At 36.3% G+C, this 25,714-nt stretch overlaps 1 protein-coding gene across 2 annotated transcripts in view; it reads right to left on the bottom strand.

Moving 5' to 3' along the window:
* Nucleotides 1-23,641, bottom strand: part of LOC145664906 (uncharacterized) — a 331,547-nt gene extending 307,906 nt beyond the window's left edge. The window contains exon 1 of one of the 2 annotated variants that reach the window (XM_081731985.1): nt 23,320-23,641. In XM_081731985.1, the coding sequence (XP_081588111.1) occupies nt 23,320-23,350 (31 nt within the window). In that variant the 5' untranslated portion in view covers nt 23,351-23,641. Of the gene's footprint in view, nt 1-5,370; nt 5,438-23,319 lie in introns of those variants that run through there. The other variant, XM_081731984.1, reaches the window with a different exon arrangement.
* Nucleotides 23,642-25,714: the final 2,073 nt, after the last annotated feature.

The following is a 25,714-nucleotide window of genomic DNA, read 5'->3' on the forward strand; positions in this document are numbered from 1 at the left end:
AAATGTATATCATTATTCTGGGTGCACCCACACCCTTTTATTTTGAACACCCCACTAAGTAAAAGTTCGTGGCGTTCTTACTGATTATGTCATGTGATACTACCGTGAACACCGAGATGGTATCAAATAAATCAGCCTCACTGCGACTTCTTTGCATATCCTTTCTCTTATTATTCATATCAATCTGCATTTCATTATGTCTTATAAATATAAACTTACGAAAACATTGTATTTCTCGTAAAATTCTAGCCCAATTTGATATATTACATGACCTCCCTCCTATTTAAAAAAGTCGAGCGAGATACAGTATTGCCACTTCAACATGACAGCCATGATAAGCATACCCTCAAATAGACGTGTACTTCCTCCCGTTGTCGGTTAATGTGTTTTTATTTCTCATCCCTTTACCCGTTTTACAAATAAAATGAAATTTTCGAACTTATTGTTATGACTTAGTCTAGTCAATCAGGTTTTTGGTACAGAACAGTCTTGAAGAATTGCGAGGCAAAAGCGTGAAATATCTACCTATTAAAATGCTACAGTAATAATTAAGAGCGACCGAGCTCTAACCTATAACCTTGGCTTTCAAATCTTTGATTTACGGTTATTTGTGATTTCACGTTTATAACAAAGACAAATATTTTTAAAAGAGTGTACTTTAAATAAATTACTTAAAGAAATATTTTTCACAAAGTTTACCCTTTTAAATTATTGTTCAAAGGCCTTTGTCTTTAATAAGCCTTCTCCGAAATAAATGCAAATGAATTGTGCTGCCATCTTTGGAGCTCTTTTAAACGACATTTATATGTTTCTGTGCAATCCTTTCGACAATGAGATCTCGGAAACTACAGGCTCTAGAAAGATGACGTTTTCACTGATCGATTGCAAATTTCATGCAGATTGTCCAGTTCTAATTGAATATTTTTAAAAAAACACGGGCACTATTTCTTTATTACATTTTTACGGGTACATTGGAAGTATTGAAATTAAAAAAAAAAAAAAACTAAAGCATCACATCCTAAGCATTATACATTCCAACACCACATTGTTGTATATAGGGGTTGTATATGTCTCCGGCGTTTGTTTCATGGCCAAATAATAATGGAAAAGGAAGGATAACCATTTCTCCAGTCTAAGATGAACCTTTTTGGGGGGAGTGTTTTGCCCAATGAACACCATATATAACTGACATTATAATTAATTGTGTATGTAAGGTATTTGCTTATTACATACTGCATGCAAGAAGAAAGAAAAGACTGGTCATACATGAATTAGAAACTCCAACCGGAAGCAGGCTCAAATCGTGCGAGATATTGAGAAAAAATAATCGAAAAAAGTTTCCCCTTTATGATACCCCTTGGCTTTTTTTTTTTTACTCAATACGTCTTTCACTTGTGTCTGTAAAGGGACATGTACAAATATTGTAAGGAATGATAAGGAGATTTATGCTCATATGCGAATGATGCACTGTGTAGAGAGCGCAGGTTCAGCTAGTCTATTTTAAAATTCATTCACTGTCTACATTTCCATTTGAGTTATTTCTCTGAAAAATTAGCAGCAATAAGCAATGAACAGGGTAGGCGTTTTCACCAGAACATTTTGCAGATGGAAAAACCTTATAAAGGAAAATGGGTATAACCAGGGCCGGATTTAGGGGGAGTAAACCGGAGCACGTGCACCCCCTCCGTTGTGAATATATCAGAGATGTGCGTCTACGCGTAAAAAACGATAGTTTACGTTTACGTGTCAACTATGCGTAGACAATGTAAACAACGTATACTATGTAGAATATGTCAACATCACGTAATTTAATATGGCGTCGTGGAAAATAAAGGAGCTTCTTTTGTCGTTACCTTGGGAAATTGCGTACAAAATAAAATGCCTAGACCAGCGAATAGTAACTTTTGAATACTTAGTTTCGTCTTGATGAAGGAAAATGAAAAATATTATGCATTTTTAAAATATGCAAGAAAAAATTGGCAAATACAGCAGCTTCAAGACTGAAAGCCCACAGGTGAGAACTAGTTTTGTAAGTTTCATTATAAAACCAGTGCTCGAAGTGGAAAATCTAAGGAAGTGGTATGTGCTTGTGCAGAGCAGAGTAACCATACAGATTAGATAATTCCCTCTACTTTTTATATGTTAGTCGTTTCCCTAATCTTTCGCTGCACCGAAACAAAACAACTGAATGAGGAAATATGAACAAACGAGCAACGAAATTCTTCCTTAGTGGTTGTCTACATAGTCTACACGGGAAAAGGTGTAATGTAGATTACGTATAGACTACAGTAGACAATCGCGTAGACGTAAAATTATAGTTTACGGCACATCACTGGAATATATACTGTCTAAAGTGAGAAGGTAGCAGTGAAAATAGCAATCCTTTACGAAAATTTCATATCAAGTTTCCGTTTTGGGATTAAAAGAAAGCAGAGTTCTGTAAAAGCAATAGTTTAAGTCAGTTTTTTGGAGGTTGCAAGAAAAGAATTTACCCAGAACAGAAACTTAGCATTTCCAGGGAAATTCCTCATGCACATTACAGATGCCTAAAGGCATTTTAAAAATTCCAATTTAATTCAAATGTACTGATAGTTATTGGTGCATCCCCGGTTAGAAAATCCTGGGTCCGGCCCTGGGTATAACCATTAGACCAGCAGGGAGAGCGCAATATAAATATTTTATATATATAGGGCCTGATATAGGGGGTGCAAAGATGCACGTGCATCCCCACCCCCTTCGTTGTAAATATACACAGTCTAAAATGAGAAGCTAGCAGTGAAAATAGCAACACTTTCCGAAACTTTCTGCCATCATATTTCCGTTTGGTGCTTAAAAGAAAGCAGAGCTTTGCAAAAGCAATAGTTTAAGTCAATTTTCAAAAGGTTGCACCAAGCAAAACAATATAGTATTTGTCAAGTACATAGGAAAACAGAAGCCAGGAGGAGAACGTTTTTTCCTGCATAACCCTTGCGACTCTCTTTAAAAAACACTCCGCCGTTCTACGTATCAGTGTTATCAGGGGGTAAGGAATATTGCCACATGCCACTTTGAAGAGTTTCAGTGATATATATATATATATATATATATATATATATATATATATATATATATATATATATATATAGGTTCTACAGACCTTAGTGCAAGCTAGTTGCAAACTTGGGGCCCCTGCTTGTAACTTTAACAAAAAAGCATTGAAATGTTATATCCTGCATTGTTTGACACATTCTACAATACCACAACCGGATTAACAATGCTGCTATCCCAGCGTAAAAATATTGTTTAATAACACAACGTCAGGTTATTATAAATTTTAAACCTACATATGAAATGAAAACAGATAATATCCATTTATTCTTCAGTGTTGCAAACTAGGGACATTACAGTATCATAAACATCCACAAACATCCAAATTCTAGAAGCCTTTACAACAGCAATAACACAAGTTAGAGTGAGGGACCAATGCACATTCAAAGCAACTTGCCGTGTCAAATATTGTGACCATGGTATAAGGTATTTTGAATGAACAGGAAGAAAGACACAAGAGACTGAAATTTTTACTTTTTTTTTTGGAAAGGTTTTCTTTCGAAAAAGTACAAAAAGAATATTTTCAATGGAAGGAAAAATCATAATACCGTTTATAGCAATTCGATATTTCAATTCCCTTCGTTTCGGAGATAATAATAAACATTATTAACGTTTGAAACACTCCTTAAAATCAATTGACTGCCAGAACTTATTGTAATTACAACTACCATAAACTGTTGCCGTAATGTCAACGAAACTGAGAAAAGTTACAACCATTTTAAAATTTCCTCCACAAACACATCACTTTAAGAAGTATATTAATCTACCCACATATTTTGTATCTCCAGAGGGGATTGAGATATCAAATTGATGTAAACGGCATTATAATCTTTACATATATTAAAAAGCATCAGCGCGATTAGATGTGGCACTTTTTTCAAAATAAATATATATAAAACGGCGACAAAACTTGGGGGTACGGATACGATCCTGAGACAAAACAACAGTCTTCACAGTGGAAGAGCCCATCATCTCGACCAAGTGCATACTCATAATCTTTTTCAACATTCGCGACATTGTACACCACAAGTTCGTCCCCAGAGGGTAGACTGTGAATGGTGAGTTCTACTGTCAGGTTTTAAGGGGTCTGAGGGAGGACATTCGGCGAAAGCGAGCAGATCTGTGTTGCTTGAAAAACTGGCTGCTGCACGACGACAATGCACCCTGTCACCATGCTCTCCTTACACGTGAGTTTCTCACCCGAAACAAGATTATCGCACTTTCGCATCCACCCTACTCGCCAGATTTGGCTCCTGCGGACTTCGATTCTTTCTCAATCTGAGGATCCAGCTCAAAGCTCACCGTTTAGACACAATTGTGGAGATCCAGCGCGATTCGCAGAAAGTCTTTGACATACTTCGAAAAGAAGACTTCCAGGGCACATTCCAGCAACAGGCGGAACGTTGGCAACGCTTCATTGCTGTAAATGTGACTATCTTGAAGGTGATAATATGTAAACGTAGATAAATAAAGTATTTTCTTATAAACAGAGCTAATCTCGAAACTTTTTGATACCACCTCGTATATATAGGAATTCAGCATTCCAAAAATAGACTGCACCCCTTATCCCTCTATCGATACCGGAAGTGGTAGCGTTAATTAGTTCCCGTAGAGCAAATAGGGTAAGAAAGAGCGAAAAAGAAATGTTTTGATATGAGTTAATCGTCTCAAGAACAGATCCCATCTCTTCTTACACCCAACCATTAAAATCGAAAGTGGTAAATCTATCCATTTCACTTTAAATATTTGAATTTTTTAGTTGTTTGGAATTCTATTGAAGTTCCACAGCGTGGAATTTAAAGAAAAAACTACCAATTCACTGATATAGGCCTAAGTAAGCAAACTATTGCAACAAAATAAAAGTAAAGACCAAAAAGGTGCATTATAGTGAGTTGGAAAACCAATAACAAAAGAAGCTGAGCAATAAGCTGTGATGAGCAAATTACAAATTTCAATTGAGTACCATTGTCTTCAAATAAAAACTTTTACATCATATGGTTTAAAAGTTGAAGAAAAGACTGGTAGCCTACAAGTAAACTACTGTGGATGCCACACACTACAAGTACAGATATACTTCTACGGTGCAAGTGAATTAACGTGACCTTCATATTAGAAAAATAACAAAATGGATCTACAGCTATTAGCCAGAATTTCAAATCCAGAAGGTACTTTATGGAGGATCTAAACAAACAGACAAACAAACAAAATCGTTTGTGAATTTTAAGAAGAAGCAGGACTAGATTGGTTTTTACGTTTCAACTTGCTACTAAATGAACCTCATACCTAAGAAGTATGGATGATGAAATTTTCCAATGCATTCCACAATATCTAACATAGAAGAGTGGCGTCTTCTGGTGTAGAGCCTGGAGAGAAAAACGGGAATATAAACAAGTAACTTGGACAGATATCACATTAACTACAGAAATTAAGCGAGCGAAAACAAATTACTAAATATCTTTTTTTGCTTTCAGAAAAAAAAATAATAATTCGTTTTGATGATCTCAGACTTTATTGCAGTTCAACTGCTACGCATAGTTACATAGTATTTAGTTCATTCTCTCAATATGCTAACTGGATATTGATTCTATTCACTCCCTATACACACTGAGTTGATTTATCGTTATTTTTTAAAGATTAAGTCTATAGAGATGAAAATTGATAATTTTTGATAGGATATGAAGGATGTTATCGGCTAAGACGAGATCTTGCCAGGCCCGTATCCACGGGGGGCTAGGGGGCCGCCCCCCTAAACTTTGGCTGGCCCCCTAAAAGGTTCACAGTAGGCTTGCAAATGAACTATAATATGGTGATGATGTATAATATGATTGGGTCGCCCCCCCTAACTTCTACCGGCCCCCCCCCTAAATTTTTGGGCTGGCTACGGGCCTGGTTCTTTCCCCAGGCGACAACTAGCCTATTAGTTGTGACGTTGTATGAGATTCCTGGTTCAATTACATGCTCTTGCTAAGTAGGTTTATGGTGGACAAACACCGTGCACGCAGGTTCTCTCTGAGCTCCTTTGTTTCCTCCCACTTTCTTCATTCAACGATATCGTTCATAACCATCAACGTCACAGAAGCATAATCATAGGACATTACGACAAATGAATTTGGGATTTTTTTTCTGTCAAAACTTCTGTTGGAACACAAGTAAGGTACCTTTTCTGTCTGCTTCCGGCACTGCTTGCAAAACAACATATCCACAGACTACTTCCCGCGTAAAATTCACCAGAGTTGTCACCAGGGGGCAATAATAGCTGCTCTACCATTGCGGAAAGTAGGCCTATGTACACAAATAACCACATCGAACAATAACTAACTCTATGGCCTATGGAACCCGGAGGTTCAATGCCGCGTTCACAAAAGCTCTCCACTGACTTCTATCCTTAGCTAACTGCATCCAGTTTCTACTTTGTATTCCAATCTCTGCGAGATCCATCTTAATATTGTCCTCCCATCTGCGCCTAGGTCTTCCTAAAGGTCGTTTTCCGATTGGTCTTCCAGCCAAGACTTTGAAAGCGTTTCTACTTTCTTCCATTCTAGCTACATGACCCGCCCACCTAAGCCTCGTAGACTTGAAGACCCTAACAATGTTGGGTAAACCATATAAATTATGTAGTTCCTCGTTATGAAGTTTTCGCCATTCCCCATTCCCGTTCCTCTTGGGTCCGAATATTCGTCTCAGGATCTTGTTCTCAAATACTTTCAGTCTGTTCTTCCCTTAGAATAAGCGCCCATGTTCCGCAATCATACAGAACAACAGGCAAGATTATCGTGTTGTATATTTTAAGCTTCAGATTCCTCGACAGAATTCGCTACGATAAAAGATTTTGAACCGAATAGTAACACGAATTCCCTGCTTTTAGTCGACATTTAATTTCTTCGTGAATATGATTTTCCTCTGTTAATACCTGAAAATAAACTCTTCAAACGCAATAGGCAAGATCAAATAATGTGTAGCCAAATGATAACGAAAACTCGTTAAGGGTTAAATAATTGAAATGAAATACCAAAATGTTCGAAATTGAGCTCACACAAGCCATGAACTATTGCAAATTTACACCTAAAAGACATCTTTTTACCTCAGATAAGAATGAATAGGGGTCCTAAGAAAGAAAGTTCTGCTCCAACGAATCTTGAAGATTCGGAATAAATCAAATCTTAATCTGGAATAAATGCTGCGTAATGTGTTTCACCATTCCTGAAACGTTTCGGAGGCGATTATACCCATAAAAGCAAGCTAAACAGTCTATGTGAAGGGAAATAGTATTTTGAGGGAAAATAAATGGGTCTTATAGCATAGAAACTACTAATGGAAGTAGAGATAAGACTTGAAGTAATTACAGATAAATTTTTCATATGATTTATTTTTAGTTGGAAGATTGTTCAAGATATTCTATTTTGTTTCGAAAACTGCCGTTACAGAATCCCCAATGTAGTGATAATTATAGAAGACATTCCCAGGTACGGCTGAATACAGTGGGATGAACACTAGTACTGCTCAAATACTGGGAGCATGAAGCTTGGAGGGGTCAGAATTTCTCCTTTCGGCCACCTCTGAAACCATCACAACCTTAATAGTTATAAATTGGGTATCATGGTTGATTCACTTATGACTTGCCCTAAAATTTACTGCTGCAACTAAAAAATCCAAATGTAGATACAAAACCGATTACAGCATTTCTTTACGTTGAGTTTTTGGCTTTCTTCTGTATATAAAATCACTTCCCAAGTCGTAAGACGACCTGTACGTATCCCTACTCTAAATTTTTCTCCGAATCCGCCACTGAATTTGTGATAACTCCAATTTTTTTTTTTTCAGGATCTAGACGCATTAAGAATTATACTAATTAAGCATTAAGAAAAGAAACAATACATTCCAAAAAGTTATCAACCTCTAAATTGTTTGAAGTTTTTGCAATCAATTTAAAGACTTCAGATACATGGTATATAGGATATTTCAATGAGGATGTTCTTTAAAAAAAAAAAATGTATTTACAGAATAACATCGTAATTGCAATTAACGTTTCGCATTAATTTATCATGTTGTTAGAAAAAGTAATCTAAAAGCAAAGAAGGAAGACCTCTAAAACACTTTGGTTGGGTGGAATAGAGAGACTGGTTTGGCCACAACACACGTCGTAAGAAGTGAGCCAGCATTCAAGGTCAGATGAAAAGACGCGGTGCTTTCCTCTCCCCCAAACCCAATGCTCATTTTTCAGCGTGGGTGCCAGGGTCAGGTCGACTTGAAGTTTGGACTCTTACGCTCTCCCACATGCTGGACTCCACTATGAAGTGGACACTTTTTTCCAAATGCAATCTTGACCAGAAGAACTATCATTCATCAGTTAACGTACTTAGAGTATATCCCAGAAAACAAAATTATCTTACGTAACAGATGATTGCGAGAAATTAACATATTTCAACATATCGACATGGTAAATTTAGGGATAAATTTCTCCATAATGACTAAAGCGTTTGACAGTTCTCTATTTAATATTTAAAAGCTTGTGATATTAATTTGATAAAGGAAATGTGCAAATGGGGCTGTAAAAATAAGATTGCATTAATCAAACTTGCATAATAATGCGACATCCCAGATTAGCGAATTAAAAATGAGACCTTCTTGAGGGTTGTTGGCACCAGGGACGTACGCAGAGGGTGGGTCCTGGGGGTCCGGACTCCCCTACCGACATTTCGACTTTTGTGTAAATTTAGCCTAATTTTTGGGACAATCTTAGGAATTTTAATATAAAATACCCTCATATTGAGCTTGGACCCCACCCGAAATAAATCCCTGCGTACGCTAATGGTTGGCACATCATATTACACTGGCGTATTCTGAATAGCGACGCTATATTTCAAGAGCGAGAATCCGGGACACTATGCTCTCATTCTTAAAATCAGCGCAATAAAAGGGGCAACTATACATTCCTATCTTCCACTAGTGTGGTAAATATACGAGACCAAACAATTATTATTTCACCAGAAAAAAATGATATATTGATATAAATAAATACTCACATAGTCCTATTGGAAGATAATACTGTAACATACAACAAGCTTTAATATCAACTCCTAAATTTCTAGAAAGGTGTAACGAGAAATACCGCCAATATTACAATAAATGTTGTTATGGGTTTGTCAGTTTATGTTGGGGGGGGGGGGCACGGTGGCTCAGTGGTAGAGCTCTTACCTCTGGTGTGTAGGGTCCCTGGTTCGATCCCCGGCCAATTAAGTTTCTGGTGGACAACATCACGTCCGTAGGTTTTCTCTGGGTACTCGCGCCTCCTCCCACATTCTGATCCCACCAATTCTGCAATTCGCCATTCACTTTGCCTAATTCATTCGTCTCCCGTAGCCTAAAGGGCATAATCGTGGGACGTTAAACTGAAATAGTTTGTTTCAGTTTATGTTTAATTCCTTTGTGCTTTGAGGTGGTATATCCACCAAAATTAAGAGAATTTTTTTTAAATGTTGAGAAAAAAAATACTTTTTTCTTATATTCGGCGAAAACCGGAATATTTATGCGTCAAATTTAGGGACACCAGAATGCAGATGTCGATTCAGGTACGATCCCGGAAATTCCGGGACGTATAGCAACCTTAATTCTAAACTATATATATATATATATATATATATATATATATATATATATATATATATATATATATATATATATATATATATATATATATATATATATATACAGTGGCGGATCCAGGATATGATCAAGGGAGGGGCTAAACCATAGTTTGCCGTTTTATCCAGTGTAAAGCAGAATTGAAGCCCATTTTATCCAGTGTAAACCTGAGCGTCAAGGGGGGGCTATAGCCCCTTAGCCCCCCCATTGGACCCGCTTTGTATATATATATATATATATTGCATCAATTAAAAAATGGAGAAATAACGCTAACATTACCCACTAAATTTATTTAAGTAAGTGATCATATGCAACTTGCTTATTTATTGAAATTATTTCAACTGTAGAGCCCCGTTTTCGAGGTATTGAAAGTACAATTTACTATTACTTACAGTAGCAGTAGTAGTAGTAGTAATCGTGGCATACTTTCAATAATTGAATACAGTTCCAATTACGTATACACTCAACTCTGGTTATCAGTATTCGATATGACTTTGCACTCGAGAAAACATGAAAATGGCACTAGTTGTATTAAGGAAAGTATATATATATATATATATATATATATATATATATATATATATATATATATATATATATATATATATATATATATATATATATATTGGGTTAGAACTGTAATTATTTATTCTATTGAATTCTTAATAGTTGACATCCATATAGAAAAAGATCTGTTATGAGGTAATATAAACCTGATTATTATTTTATGGAGTTTGGTTTACCTAGTCTGTCCGTCCAGGAATCAGAACTATTTCATGGATTACCATCAATTTTAACCAAGGATTCAGTCCGTTGGTAGGGGTAATCCATCCACCGGAAGTGGTAGAAATCAACCATTTCCAGTTTTAACGTTGATCGCCATAGAGTAAAAATAGTCATATATACAGAAAAGTGATTTCCTGAAATAGATTAAATATGCAAAAACACGATTTTATCTCCAGCCTTAAATCTCTACTAAAACCCGAAGTGACATAAATCCGGTTTCAATATCGATATATACAGAGCAAAAATGATAACAGATACCGAGAAGACATTTTAAAAATTGATTTAGTGTTGTAAGAATCTCCCTCAAACATCTATTCAAACTGGAAGTGGTAGCAATAAACCACTTCCGGTTTTAACATGTATTGCTATAGTTAAAACAGTAATACCAAACTGTGGTATTATAAAATCTATACTAAAACCGGAAATGGCGGAAAATTTACTAGAAATCTACCAACATTTCTGGTTTCAATATTAATTTAGAAAATATGTCATGGAAACTAAAGTTCTTCAAAAGATGTACACGTGACACTGTTACTTAGTTCCTTTTTAAAAATCTGTTTTTGTATAAGCATAATTTAATCCATGCTGAATGAAGTGTATTTACGTTGTTAAACAAACTTCCAGATTCGGCCTACGAGGCCAATTTAAAACGGAATCTTAACAGTAAACTACAAAAATATCAACAGTAAGACAGTAAATAACCGGAATGTATGGAAAGCTACCTTCTCAGATTCTTCTGGTGGAACTGAGAGGAAAACCCTGAAGAACTTAAGTCAGAATAGCCAGCCATTGGATCGAACTCGGAGCATTCCGATTGAGAATTATCAGCCGGAGCCGGTCGCATAGTCCTGTAAAGTAGCTATGTTGAAGGCGAGATAATGTGGTGGGAAATTGCCTATGCTGCTAGGGTTGATCTTGCATGGTGGTCTATGTATAGGGTTGCCACCTCTGAAAATTAAAAATACCAGCACCTGCTCATAATCCCCAAAACAGATTAAGAATAACTGTTTTTAAATCTTGAAACATATTGTTGATTCAGATAAAAATACCGGTCAGTTGGCAACCCTGTCTATGTACATGATAACTGCACTGAATTCAAATGCCAGTGGTAGTTTGGAGCCCACGTTAATAGTGAGAAGCCCGTCCTTTATGACCTCGCTGTTGCGTAAAACACGTGTTCCAAAGGAAGGTCTACTTTATGGTATTTGTTGACGTTTGCGGAAAGGGACAGAAAAACCAGTGGAAATTAATGTGTATTTGAAAAAAAAAAAAACTCGTAAATTGACCAACGTCCCGTGGGAACATGGATGGTCAATTTAGACACGTCTCATTGTATAACATTCCAAGACTAGAAGATCTGGCATTTTGAGAATCCACCCTCACAGTCCAGCAATTCAATACCTTGTCAAAATCCCTCGCTTATCCAACTAAAAGTGAACAGGAAAGAAACAGAGAGAGATCCACCATATTTTGAACATATGCTTCTCAGCTCGTTTACCCGAGACATTCGTGTGCGAAAAACAAGGAGCAAACTTTCACTAATCCAACGGCGCATAGTGGGACAGAAACAGAGAAGAGCGCTCGAAGCTAAATAATTTTTGGAAAAATTGGGGTAGAAAGTTAAAAATTGTCACACTAGCTAGCAACAGCGCCGAGTTTCCAAAATTTATGTGGGTGCATATCAATGGCGGGGTGTGTTAGCCTATATGTTTTCAGGAAAGTCTCAATATTTGATTGATTCATTTTTAGTTAAATTTTTTTTATGAACACTGTCATAAGGGGCTGTGCTGTAATAAAGTAAAATATTCCGGTATTATAATGATAAGTTGGGGCTGCCCTAGCTAAATCGGTAACACGGCTGACTTAAATGTAAGAGAAACGGGTTCAAACCCGGATAGAAACTAAAAATCTTGTGGGTGCTGGAGCCCCGAAGCACCCATGTAGTCGGTGCGCATGCTAGCTAGTCTCATCCAAAGGGTCAATGCAGGGGCGTCATTTCAAACTTCGCTTAAGGGGGGCAAGAGCACCACCGACATAAGACTTTGACATTTTGTACTAGTATATTAGTAGACAATCTATTAAAGTATATGTATTCCTCAAAGTCTTGGGGGGGGGACAATTGCCCCCTCCTGCCCTCCCTAAATGACGCCCCTGGGTCAATGATTTAGTCAGCCAAACCAATTTGATCATACTAAAAGATTGAAAAAAAAACGTGTGGAAAATAATGAAAATCTTTTTTTTTTTTTTTTAATAATGCTTTTGATATAACGCATGCAATATACATTAAAATTGACAAGCTAGCTGCCTAGCAAGACTTTTTTTTTTCTGAAAAATATGTTCATGTGACAAAATAAATATGAACTAGCTGAGCCTGCGCTCTCTACACAGTGCATCATTCACATATGAGCATGAATCTCCTTGTCATTCTCACATCTGTACATGTCCCTTTACAGACGCAAGTGAAAGACGTCTTGATTTAAAAAAAAAAAAAAAAAAAAAAAAAAAAAAAAAAAAAAAAAAAAACCGGCAAGGGATACTATAAAGGGGAGATTTTTTCGATTATATTTTCAATATCTCCCACCGTTTGCAAGATTAAGCCTACTTCCGGTTGGAGTTTCTAATTTATGTATGATCAGTATTTTCTTTCTTCTTGCACGCAATACATAATAAGCAAATACATTACATACGCAATTAATTATAATGTCAGTGATATATGGTGTTCACTGGGGAAAACACTCCAAACAATAAAGAATCATCTTAGCCTGGAGAAATGGTTATCCTTCGTTTTTCATTATCATTTGGCCACGAAACAGACGCCTGGGAGCTATACAACCCTTGTGTACAACTATATTGTGTTGGTTTGAATAACTCGTAGCGTATGTTTTATTTTTAAAATTTCAACACCCCTAAAAATATGTAATAAAGAAATAACGGATAACGGCCATGCTTTTTAAATATTCAATTAAAGCCTATGACAAACATCTTGGCATTTCAGCTAAACGAATAAAACGTAAGCTCTGACGCGACGTTGCCGAGTGCTAAGGGGAGTGGCTATGCTAAGCAGACGAACTACAGCGCGATCAGGTGGCAGAGGATACACGTGGATGTGTACAAAATAAACGTGGCAATACCGTTGGCCTCTCATTTGCTAGCAGCATAGCGCCGCCTTCAAATGCCAAGATGTTTGTCACGCCGTTTAGAACTGGACAATCTACAGAAAATTTGGAATCGACCAGTAAGAACTGCACGTTTTCAGCACTTGTGGTTTTCGAGATCTCATTGTCGAAAGGATTGGAGACAAACATATAAACTTTCCTTTGGAGTCAAACATATAAACCTAGTATTTTAATATATAGACTAGCTGAACCTGCGCTCTCTACACAAAGCATCATTCACATAAGAGCATGAATCTCCTTATTATTCCTCACATCTGTACATGTCCCTTTACAAACACAAGTGAAAGACGTCTTTTTAAAAATTGGCAAGAGATACCAAAAAGGGGAGATTTTTTCGATTACTTTTTCAATATCTCGCAGCGTTTGCAAGATTTGAGCCTACTTCCGGTTGGAGTTTGTAATTCATGTATGATCAGTGTTTTCTTTCTTTTTGCATGCAGCATGTAATAAGCAAATACATTACACATACAATTAATTATAATATCAGTGATATATGGTGTTCATTGGGCAAAACACTCCAAACAATAAAGATTCAACTTAGAGTGGAAAAATGGTTATCCTTTTTTCATTATCACTTGGCCATGAAACAAACGCCTGAGAGGTATGCAACCCCCGTATACAATCATGTGGTGTTGGAATGTATAATGCGTAGGATATGATGCTTTAGTTTCTTTCAAATTTCAACACTTCCAGTGTACCCGTAAAAATGTAATAAAGAAATAATGGCCGTTTTTTAATATTCAATTAGAACTGGACAATCTAAATAAAATTTGCAATCGATCAGTGAAAACGTCATCTTTCTAGAGCCTGTAGTTTTCGAGATCTCATTGTCAAAAAGATTTGGCCACAAACCTATAAACGTCCACAAACGTATAGTTTAAACGAACTACAAAGATGGCAGCACAATTCATTTTCATTGATTTTGGAAAAGGCTTTGAACAATAAATTTAAAAAGATAAACTTTATGAAAAACGGATCTATTTAAATTATTTGTTTAAAGTACACATAATTTAAAATATTTGTCTTTATTAAAAATGAAATTAGAAATAACCGTAAATCAAAGGTTTGAAATCCAAAGTTATAGATTGGAGCTGAGGCGACTTTGTTGCTATTGTAGCATTTTACTAGAAAGATTGGCGTGGATAGATTAGAAACGAAAAAAACGCTTCTCCTTTTAAACAATCTTAAATACCTACCCCATCTCATACTCTCAGGTGTTAGACCAATGTTTTTACAACAATAGACGACATAATATTTCTGCAAGTAATGAAGTACTGGTACACGTAGCTGCTTCTTGGTGCTAAATTGAAATGACCATCTCTGTATTGATAAAAAGGTTGTTTAAATATATACTCACTACCTTATATATTATATTTAAATTATAAGGTAACGAAATATATTATGAAACGGAAATGATGTTACCAAAACTATTAAAAATATGAACATACTCTACAAAAATACTTAGTACTAATCAACCCCATTGGATCGACCTCAGTTCTACTTATTCCTTCGACATAATCTACCAAATTTTCTGCGTCATCATCATCATTTTCAACTGATCTATTGCTATCTGCATCCTCAGGAAGAGTGATGCATACACATCCATCCCCACTTCCGCTCGATTATTTACATAGCGAGAATCCAAACGGACTAGCTTGTGTTTGGAAGATATGTCAGGTTCTGGGTCTACAGTGTGCAAATTTGTGCACCTAATCACTGTAGAGGCTCTTTATGCATATCTCAAGGTGACATTTAACCTTCGAATGAACCAGACACAAGGAGGAATAAAACTTATAAAATGAATGAAAATCCCGTAACTTATAAGCTTGGCTTTTTTATTTCTGACATTAAATGTTTTGCAAAACTTTTTTCTCACTTATATTATACGTTGACGAGACTAGAACTTACTCAACTCGCGAAAACAATAGAAAATATATTTTTTACATGAAAATTTATTAGGGTATATACAATTTTTCTGCACCTTTTAATATTCTAATGACTTCCTACGGTCTTGCAATCAACCTACTTTTCTGAAGCTCGAGTTCGTGTTTCGATGCCCCATATGGCAACCAAAATATATTGACAGCCATAGGGATTTTTTTACTAGTATATGGCGTAGAAAAATTGTTGAGTACATCCCACTTTTGTCTCCTCACATTGAGAAAAAAATGTGGCGTACGTAAAACGTAGGTTACGTACGTAAATCCTGTAGCTTTGGAACTTAACGTATAACCCTATGTATCGAGCAGCAAACGTATACCAGTAACTGAAAACGTATGTTTTACACGTACTTTCCGTATAAGTGTTCCGAATAAACGTACTTCCCGTACGGAAGAAAGTACTGCATATGGACAGTCAGGACCTCATATACAGATGGATGAATATAACATATAGATCACGTATGTAATATACGGAAGATTGTTAGATGTCAGACATCCTGCAGCGACATGATGCAACGTCTAAGCGGAAAAAGGCAGTACGTATGTAGCATATGGATAAGGTATATTCCGTACAGATTTCCGTAGTAAACATAGGGATTCCGTATATTTATACAATGTATCGCTGTTCGAATAACGGATTTTTCACAGTGCAACAGCAAAAAGTTCGTTTCTCCTTCATGTTAAATTTTTCAGGTTTCCATCAACATTAAAACAATTACTGATGCGGCACAAACTTAAAATACATTGGAATGTGATATTATTTTAATTGTAAATGTGGAAGGGAAGATGGAGATGTCTAAAATCAGGTCCAAATGAATTAAATACACGCATAACTAAACAGTAACGTAATTTCTGCTCTTAAAAAAAAAAGACGAGATTACAAAATAAAGAAATCTAAGGAAATAATCGTTTTTATCAACCTGTAAAGAACATAAAATTTAGGCCAGAGATTCCCAATCTCGTTCACTTTGTACCATTCTTTTCATAAACCCTGTATACTTCACACCCTCTTCATCTCTTTTCCGCTCATTGGTCATACGTGCTTTATGTGCGGTTTAGTTTAGGTATCTGCAGATATTCTGAAATTACATCTGTAGTCTACAATGATTTGTACTTGTCATAGTGAAAGTATTTTCCCGTCCAACCACCATTGCTGCTTTTAATTTCAGAACCAACAGACAATATATGGCTCTTTGGATAACACTGAGTAATCAATCACCAGCCATTACATAATTATTTTCGCCGTTTTTTTTCACTCAAAATGCCGCATATTGGAAGTTTTTAACTTCTCTCAATTAGTGTAGTGTGGCCAATTAAACAACAGAAGTTGCTGTTTACAACACTTCACATTTTAATGAATGATACGAGAAGCTTGTTTCTGAAACATTCCTTCGGATTTGAGGGCGTCTTTAATTCAAACACGAATTCCTCAGATGAAGAACCGCAACGGTTTTTTCATCTTCCGTTTCCATATTCGTCAGGGTTTAGGAGTTTGTATTGAAATGCTTTGCGTTTAGTCTAAAATGAAACTTTATTTTCCGCTTTTAATTTTAATCTACTTACATTTGTGAATCGTGCAAGATCATTAGAGTTTAACTTTAAAAAAAAATGGACATCTATATTCTATATTAATTATTAAAAGAACGCGTGCAGTGTTTATAATCATATTTCTGCATAAAAAGGAATCACTTACAGATAAATTTATTAGATCTAATAGCACACGAAGGTTTTTTCTTCGATTTTCAACTCGAGGGGCGAATGGAGGGTTCAAACTTTGGGGCGTGATTTTCCATAAATATTATTGCTGTCGTGTGAAGAATTGGCACTTCTGCTAGTGGAACATATAGCAACTGATTGAGCAGAACAGGATGATATGAATGAATATAAATTCAAATGCGTAGTTTTCGAGAAAATGTCATTTTTAAGGCATTAAAAGTATGCCGTTCATTGCCCAACTGACGCAGTTGATAATTGCAGTGGAATAAATTTATTTACTAGCAGAAGTGACTGTTCTTCAGATGGACTGAATTATATGCAACCGGCAATATCGTGGAGTAGTTTGGGTTGTCTAACTTTTAGGGAATTTGAGATGATTTATATACTTTTGGAACCACCAGAACATGTAGCATCCCAACCTTCCCCCTACTGTAAAAAATGGAAAGCACGGATTCATACGCGATTAGATCAGGTGAAAACTTGTGTACGAACTTTGATGACTCTCTTAAGCAAAATAACAACATATCAAACCACTAAATGTACTAACTATATATGCAACTTTTCTTTAGTGCAGTGGTGAAACATGCAAAACAATTTCACAATTGCAAGGGAGGAACAAGAAAGTACGAACAAAAGTTATCTGCCAAACTAAAGGGGCAACATAGTTGGTTCATCTTGTGACACTTATAGCACCAACCCTCCACCAGTAACGTTATTGATAGTAGACACAAATAAATAAATAAATAAATAAATAAATAATAATAACAGGGAAGTGTGTCTATAAGCGACACACGTGAATGTCTTAATGAAATAAATTAATTGCTTCTACTTCACAAAGCACATATCCACTAAATAAAATACAGGTCAAGAGTGGCCACAAAGAGACATTTTGAAATATTAGGAGCCGTCGAGAATAATAAGTAACATTTAAACAGGACGTTTTAGACATGAAATCTTTAATTTTTACGTCCCACGAGTAGAGTGAAGAAAGTGGGAGGAAACGGGAATGTGGGAATCCCGAGAAAACCCATGCACACGATGTTCATCCACCACCAATTTCACTTAGCGCGACCTGGGATCGACCCAAGGATCCCATGCACCAGAGGTGGACGCTCTACCACTGAGCCACCGCGGCTCACAAGACGTTTTAGTCAAGCTCATGACCAGGAAGAGTGAAGTGGGCTATTGGAAGTTGAAAACTTTGCATTAGTTTAAAAGTGGCATTTCTTTCTTTATGGGGTTGCAGTGGCGTACCAATGGAATTCGGGATTTAGCCGTTCCTTGGACAAGATTATGTGATAAAATGAACATTTACATATATATAAATGAATGAAGTTACTGTTTGAAATAAGGACCGGCCATCGATATGTTAGCGTCAAAGAGAGTAACTTCATTCACTTATGCTGTGGGTCCAGGTAAATGGCAACGTTTCATTTTCATTGAACGCATTTTCATTGGGCGCGTAAAGAGTGTACTGCCCAAATGGCTCGTCCGATTTGAAAAATGCCTTCACTTTAGATTGAAAACATCATATTTGGAGATGGTTTTCCCACTTGAATTTTGTTGTAACTCTTATAATAATAGAGTTACCCTATGTCAGGGGACTTTTGAAACACCCTATATATATATATATAAAGATCATCCTTGTCCTGAAAGGATTGCACCACCTTGATGAAATTCCTAGGCTGCGGTTAGGAGAATTTTGATGGCTACTGCGTCATGGACAATGGAAGATGGGTTCCTCTGTTATACATATATCTATTAACATGTTTCGTACTCTCACTGGTTTGTAGAGACCTGCACGGACCGGGCTTGGGCGGGCCGACTCTGTTATTTCTTTGGGCCGGGCCGGGCTTGGGCTGGCTGACACTGATTTCTCTTCAGGCCGGACCGGGCTGGGGCCGATCAATTGCTATTCTTTAATAATTATTGACTTTCGTTAAACGATAATTGGAATAAAGCCAAACGTTGAAGAAGTGTGTCCATGAAAATGTTACAAAGAATGCAATAGCTATTTACAGTTTGTGTTGCTTAGCGGCTCCACTTTCACTATAGAGGATTGCAGGCATTATTCGGTAAATTGAGCTCGACCTGACCTGACCTTGACCTTCACTGAACTCAAAATATAAAAAGAAGGGGTGGGAATGTTTTGCCTGTCGCTAAACAATATTGCCATCTTCACTTTATGCTAAAAATCAATTAAGTTAGATTTTTGTTGCAGGGAATGGAGTTTTTGTTCTCTCGATAACAGGCAAAGTTCTAGGAGGCAATGGTACCATTCGGAAGACAAGCGTCAGGTTGTGAACCAAAGTTTAGAAAATGTTTCTGAGGGTTAGGTCAAATTTAGTACTAAATTTTGAGAAAGATTCGGGCTCGAGCTAATTTTTTTAAAAAATTATCGAGCCGGGGTCGGGCCAAAAAGTTTTAAAATTTATCGGGCCCGGGCCGGGCTTGGGGCAAGAATTTTGAAAAACTTATCGGGCCGGGCCGGGCTCGGGCCGAAAATCTCCAAAACTTTTCGGGCCCGGGCTGGGCCGGGCCTAGGTACGATCGGGCTGGATTGGGCTCGGGCCGAAAAATTCGGCCCGTGCAGGTCTCTACTGGTTTGTTTGTTGAATTTTGTAGTTCCTTTTGAGGTGGACTGTCAGTTAAGGTAGAATCTTAGCCACCGTAATGCGCACAAGGCTTTACCACCATGAATCGAGCCCGGGACACCGTTCACTAAAGACGCGCACTCTAGCCACTAGACAAACGGAAAGGATTACTGTATCATATACAAGTGATAATGATTGTCATATGTCTTATAAGATTTCAGTTCATATGTGCCATTAATATATATATATATATATATATATATATATATATATATATATATATATATATATATATATATATATATATATATATATATATATATATATATATATATTGTGAAGGAAGGTAATGCATAATGCATAGCATCCACTATTTTTCCTATTAAAAATCGCCTACCAAAGTGTGATACAAACTTAATATTACAATCCAGTATAAGTTATTGCTGGCAAGACCTCTTTTAACTGAATAATAATAATAATAATAATAATAATAATAATAATAATAATAATAATAATAATAATAATAATAATAATAATAATAACAGCTTACATCAGCGACAGTTTGTCTTTCTAAGCCAGATTCGTGGGATTAGGTTTCAGTGTCCCTTTCCATACACTGGTTACTCGAGATGTAGATTTACAGATTAACGTAGTATTCGAGCTACATGAGTTCCACCTTGGAATCGGCAGTGCAATTTTGGTGTAAGTTTGGGTCACCCCGTACTGGTATGTCGGTCATCAGATATCCAAACACAGATGGAAGGAAGCAAGACTATGTAGATTCTGGAAGGCCTAAGTAAACTTCGGAAAGGTACCAGGCTCCTCGGTCTCCCAGGTTCGGTGCGGGAATCGAACCTGTGCCTCTCGCACCAAAGATATTGATCATATAATCTAGGCCGGAATTCGATACAGAATTTATGAAGCACCACAATTGCTTCGTTATTCTGGGTTAACAATACTTCATAACCAGTGGCGGCTTTAGCGGGTAGAGCGAAATTTTGAAAAATATATAAACGCTAAAAGATATAATAAAGAGTAAATATATTTTCCACCATTTATATTAATGGTAGGTAATTATTTAACAAATAGCATCAGCCACTACTGTAAAAGTAATTTCCTACTATCATTAATTAATCAAATGTGCATATGTATCCATGAGCGAGGGAGTGGTCCTACCCAAAATTAAAATCTTGAAGCCACCCTTATTCATAACTACTTTTCTTCTACGCAACTTCTCCAAATACGAAAAATGAGAGTTGCCCAACCCGATATTAAAAACTGCCTTTTAAATTTGGCGCTACCATTCCGTGTATTATGAAGTAAATTCTAATATTTTATCATGTGCACAGTCTTCTCGTAAGGGCACGCATTATTATTATTATTATTATTATTATTATTATTATTATTATTATTATTATTATTATTATTATTTTAAATACGTGGAGTTATATTAACGACATTAATTGACCAAAGAATTCCGCATAGGCTATAGGCCTATTTTTCACATAATTTGCAAGGAGATATTCATAATTAAATAAATGAAACGTTTGTTTTTCCCTTTGCACTTCTTTTTTATTTGAACTGACGCTTCAAAGGCGATATACAGTCTTTAGTCTTCTACACATCAGTTATAATAATAATAATAATAATAATAATAATAATAATAATAATAATAATAATAATAATAATAATAATAATAATAATAATAATAATAATAATAATGAAATGCTCAAGGAACATGAAAAAGTTTGATTAATATGATTAATGACTCAAATATGTTGGGTTAAATAACTCCATCTATCTGGGCAGATAAAAAAAAAGAGCTTTTTAGCTTTTTAAAAAGTAAGCTGCCATTTTTTTTAGATTTAACTTTTTGGCAAATTTTATAGACGACTTGAAACACAGCACAAGGGAGCAAAATCAAAATGTGAGGGAGCTGCACTGCACATTTATTTTGTTAAAGGACGTGATCTCCACAATAATTAAATGTAATACCAATTTAATTAAATGCGAAGTGGAGGGCGATTGGTTATCATCGGTGGTGGTAAAGCCCCCCTCCGAAAACATGCCTGGAAGGAACACTGTATAAAAGGGCAAATTTTTCGTTGTAGCCAAAAGGTTAACGCTGAGAGATTAACTACTATAAGTCAATATTTTTGTTTACTAAGTACTGTAGTTGTTCCGCCGGAGTCTGCAGCCTGCTGTACACTACACGTTAAAAAAATGTATTTTTTTGTCTGTTCACTAATCACCCCAAACTCTGTACCATATTTATCAAGTACAGGTAGCGACATCTATTATTAGGACTAGTGATCCCCACACACTGAGACGTATGTAGCAGACCCATACCTAGGGATGCTGATCCCCCTGGGACCACATTCAGCCCCTCTAAAATCTTCAGTTGTTTGTTGGTAAGTATATACTATGAATGTAAGGTGAACCCCAAAATGATCTAGTCCCATCCTCTATTATAGTATTTTGGTTTTGGTTATATATTATAGTATTTGGTTGTAGTATTTTGGTTACAGCCCTGGGTTGTAGCTTACTATCATCATTATTAAATCTATTAAATTCCCAGCCGAGGCGCTATAGCCCATGAAGGGCTATCTATGGCCGGTCAGATTGCTCTTAGTTTATTTATGTGTAATCAACCGATCGGCTCCCGTCCCTGTTGTTTCTTGCTTTTTACACCAGAGATCTGATATCTTTTAACTCAAGTAGGTTCCCATTCCGGTCCTGATGCCGAATCAACGCTGAAATTCCCGTCAGGAATCAAACCCAGGACCACGCGCACCATTACTATGTGCGCTAACCAGTGGGCTCACTACACGTCAGGGCGAAGATTAAAAATAGAGCTATTGCTGACAACGTGAGCACCAAATATTGAATAATAATAATAATAATAATTCCCGTAAGTATGCTACTGCCCCTCCCACTTTCTGCACTGACAAATTTCGGGAAGAAATCTTTAATTCAAATAATATGAAGAACTAAAATCTTTTAATTGTACATTTGGATTTCTATACGAAAAAAAATATTCGTAAAAGATCATCAAACATCTACAAGAAAAATCATTTTCAGCAATAAAAATCTGTAGTAAATTAGTAAAAAAATCTGTAGAGAAGTAATATTCATGTAAAATAATTCACAGAAATTTGACAGCGTCCTGTAGGTCAAACCTGTTACATCTGGCTTGTTCACCTGTATTTTTGGACCTTCCTAGACCCGTGTTTTTAACAAAGAAGGAAGAAGAAGAAGAAGAAAAAAGGTGTTGCCAAAATTGCTATCTGTCCCTGGAATGTCGTCCGCATGATGGTTATCTCAAAAGAAGTCATGGAAATAATTATAGAAAAAAAAAAGTGTTAATAGTGCACTTACCATACCAGCTTGCCAGGGTTCTCCCGGGCATCGTATCTAGCCCTTCCAGCTTGAAATCCAACAAACAACAACAACAACAACAAAAACAAATTTTATATAGTACAAAGTACGTGACCGGCACACAACAATTCTTTACGAAATAATCGCACGCACGTCAAATAAACAACACTTTTTGCATTTAAATACATTTATATTTTACTTTTAATAGTTTAATGAATTAGCGCTGGAAAGAAAAGAAGTTTCCAAGACAAAAAATTATTCCAGCGCGTACGTAAACAATATACGCACGCCACACGAGACGATCTTCCACCCGCTTTTTGAACCGAAAACCCAAATTCGCCCACCACTACCAGCTCAAACGAAAGCGCGCTGTAGTCCGCGCGCCACCAGAGAAGTGACCTCTACCGCCAAGTAAGCGAACTACTCGTTCCCGCCGTCAGAGTAAGCTTATCACGTTGCTATGGAAACAGCAGCCTCAATGAGCAGAGAGAAGGAAGAAGCATAGCAATTGCCTTGATGATGAACAGCCTAACGAGGGGGCGGAAGTACGCAATGGCTACATACACGCAAGGGGACATCGAGTCGAGACTCTGTTGCAATAGCTAGCTTCAAAATATAACCACCACCATTGTATTGATTGAGCACAAAATACAGGGTGTTTACAAAATATAAAACCCCAGATATAATATTAAGGAATCCCTTTAGTGGGCAACTTTTTCATTAGTGAGGTTTGGAATTTTGTGTGCCCTTCTGATATTGGATGCGGATTTTATGATTTTATTCAATGACTGCGCAATTCTTGCCACTTCTCGCAAAGAATATTCCATCATACACACACAAATATTCAAATCTTTACTCTTTTGATGAAGAAACAAATAGAGGCTGCATACTGAAACTATAGGTTGTATATTGTTGGAATGCTTTTCTTTGAAAACTGGACGCTATGCTTCAATAGACTAATAGCCTTGTAAGTTTTTTTTTGCTTTGTGAACAAAATGTCACAACTGTCTTTAGGTTGAGTTGAGTTTAACGTCCTGTTCAGCAGCGAGGCTATATGAGACGTGGACCTACTGATTAACGTGGAATCCGAACCACATGTGCTCCCGCCAGGAATCTGTCTTTAGGATATTTCACCACTTGAATGTAACTATGCATGGCCTCAATTACATGGAAAATCACACTCGCAAACATTAAGGTTTATAAATGCATATTTTTACATGATAATTTTATTTTGTCGACCTTATTTGCTTATACAGCTATAGTATGTTATTTCTACACCACAATAGATATCACTTTTACCTTCTTGTAACCGAAACTATTCGATATTTAATACTTTCAGTAACCCCAGTTGTGGTTTTTAATAGGAAAGTCGCAGCCTTAGCCAAGTCAACTATTGCATTATGATATGTTATAAGATAGACAAGATGAAAGATAATTAAATTGGTTGCTCTAAATAGCGTAGTCATGGCATTAGTCATGTCATAACTTAAATGGTGCGAGCGTAAACCCAAATTCGCCTGCACTAAATGATACTTCATATAGTAAATCCATTGGAGATAAGAAGCCTAGTAGTGACGCTTGCGACATCTATACACTTTAACATTCGAGTCGTAGCCCATTTCTGCAATGTTTTTATTTTTTTTTTTCCTCAAGTAGTTGAGTTTTGGGTTTATACTGATATACAGGGCCCGGATCTTGTTGACAAGTCAACTTTTTTCTGTTACGCATAGGACAATTCAAGTTTAAATAAAAGCGTTATCCGTCAACTCCAGGTTCTAAAAATATTCTATATATTTTTAGGGTCAACTTTTGGTCACTTTTTGCCGTTTGGAAATTTCAGGTCATTTTTTTAATATTTTAAGGTAACTTTTAGGTCACTTATGGTTTTTTTATTCTCTTTCCTCTACATAAGGAAATCTTTAAATGAACACGGTTTACGGATGTGGAAAAGACGAAGTTGAAAAATCTCTTTTCTTGCTTCCTGACTATTGGGGTGGAAAAACTGCATTCTTAACAAGCTAATGAAAACTAAGCTGTAGCTGGTTAACGAAAAGTGGGGGTTGGTAGGTGCCCAAAGAGATAGTTTTGGGTTGTTGATCACAAAGGATGTGATCACGTGAATAACTAAAAATGGATTAGAAGGCGTACACAGATTTTAAACAGGTTTTTATCTATTATTCTCATGTAGTGTACACTTGGGAACTTTTATTGTTTAAGAGTGCTCCTTAGTTTCAACTCGGGAGTGAATTGACGCTTTCAATACTTACAATGCCGTACAATAGACTGATCAATAGAAATAAATGATCAACGGAGTGCAACTAACTGAAACAAAATTTTGTGAATATGAGTGAGAAATGTTAATTAAAAATCCAATGGATATTAAAAAATGTCAATG

Source organism: Thermobia domestica, chromosome 11 (assembly GCF_964235325.1).
Source record: "Thermobia domestica chromosome 11, izTheDome1.hap1.1, whole genome shotgun sequence".
NCBI lineage: Eukaryota > Metazoa > Arthropoda > Insecta > Zygentoma > Lepismatidae > Thermobia > Thermobia domestica.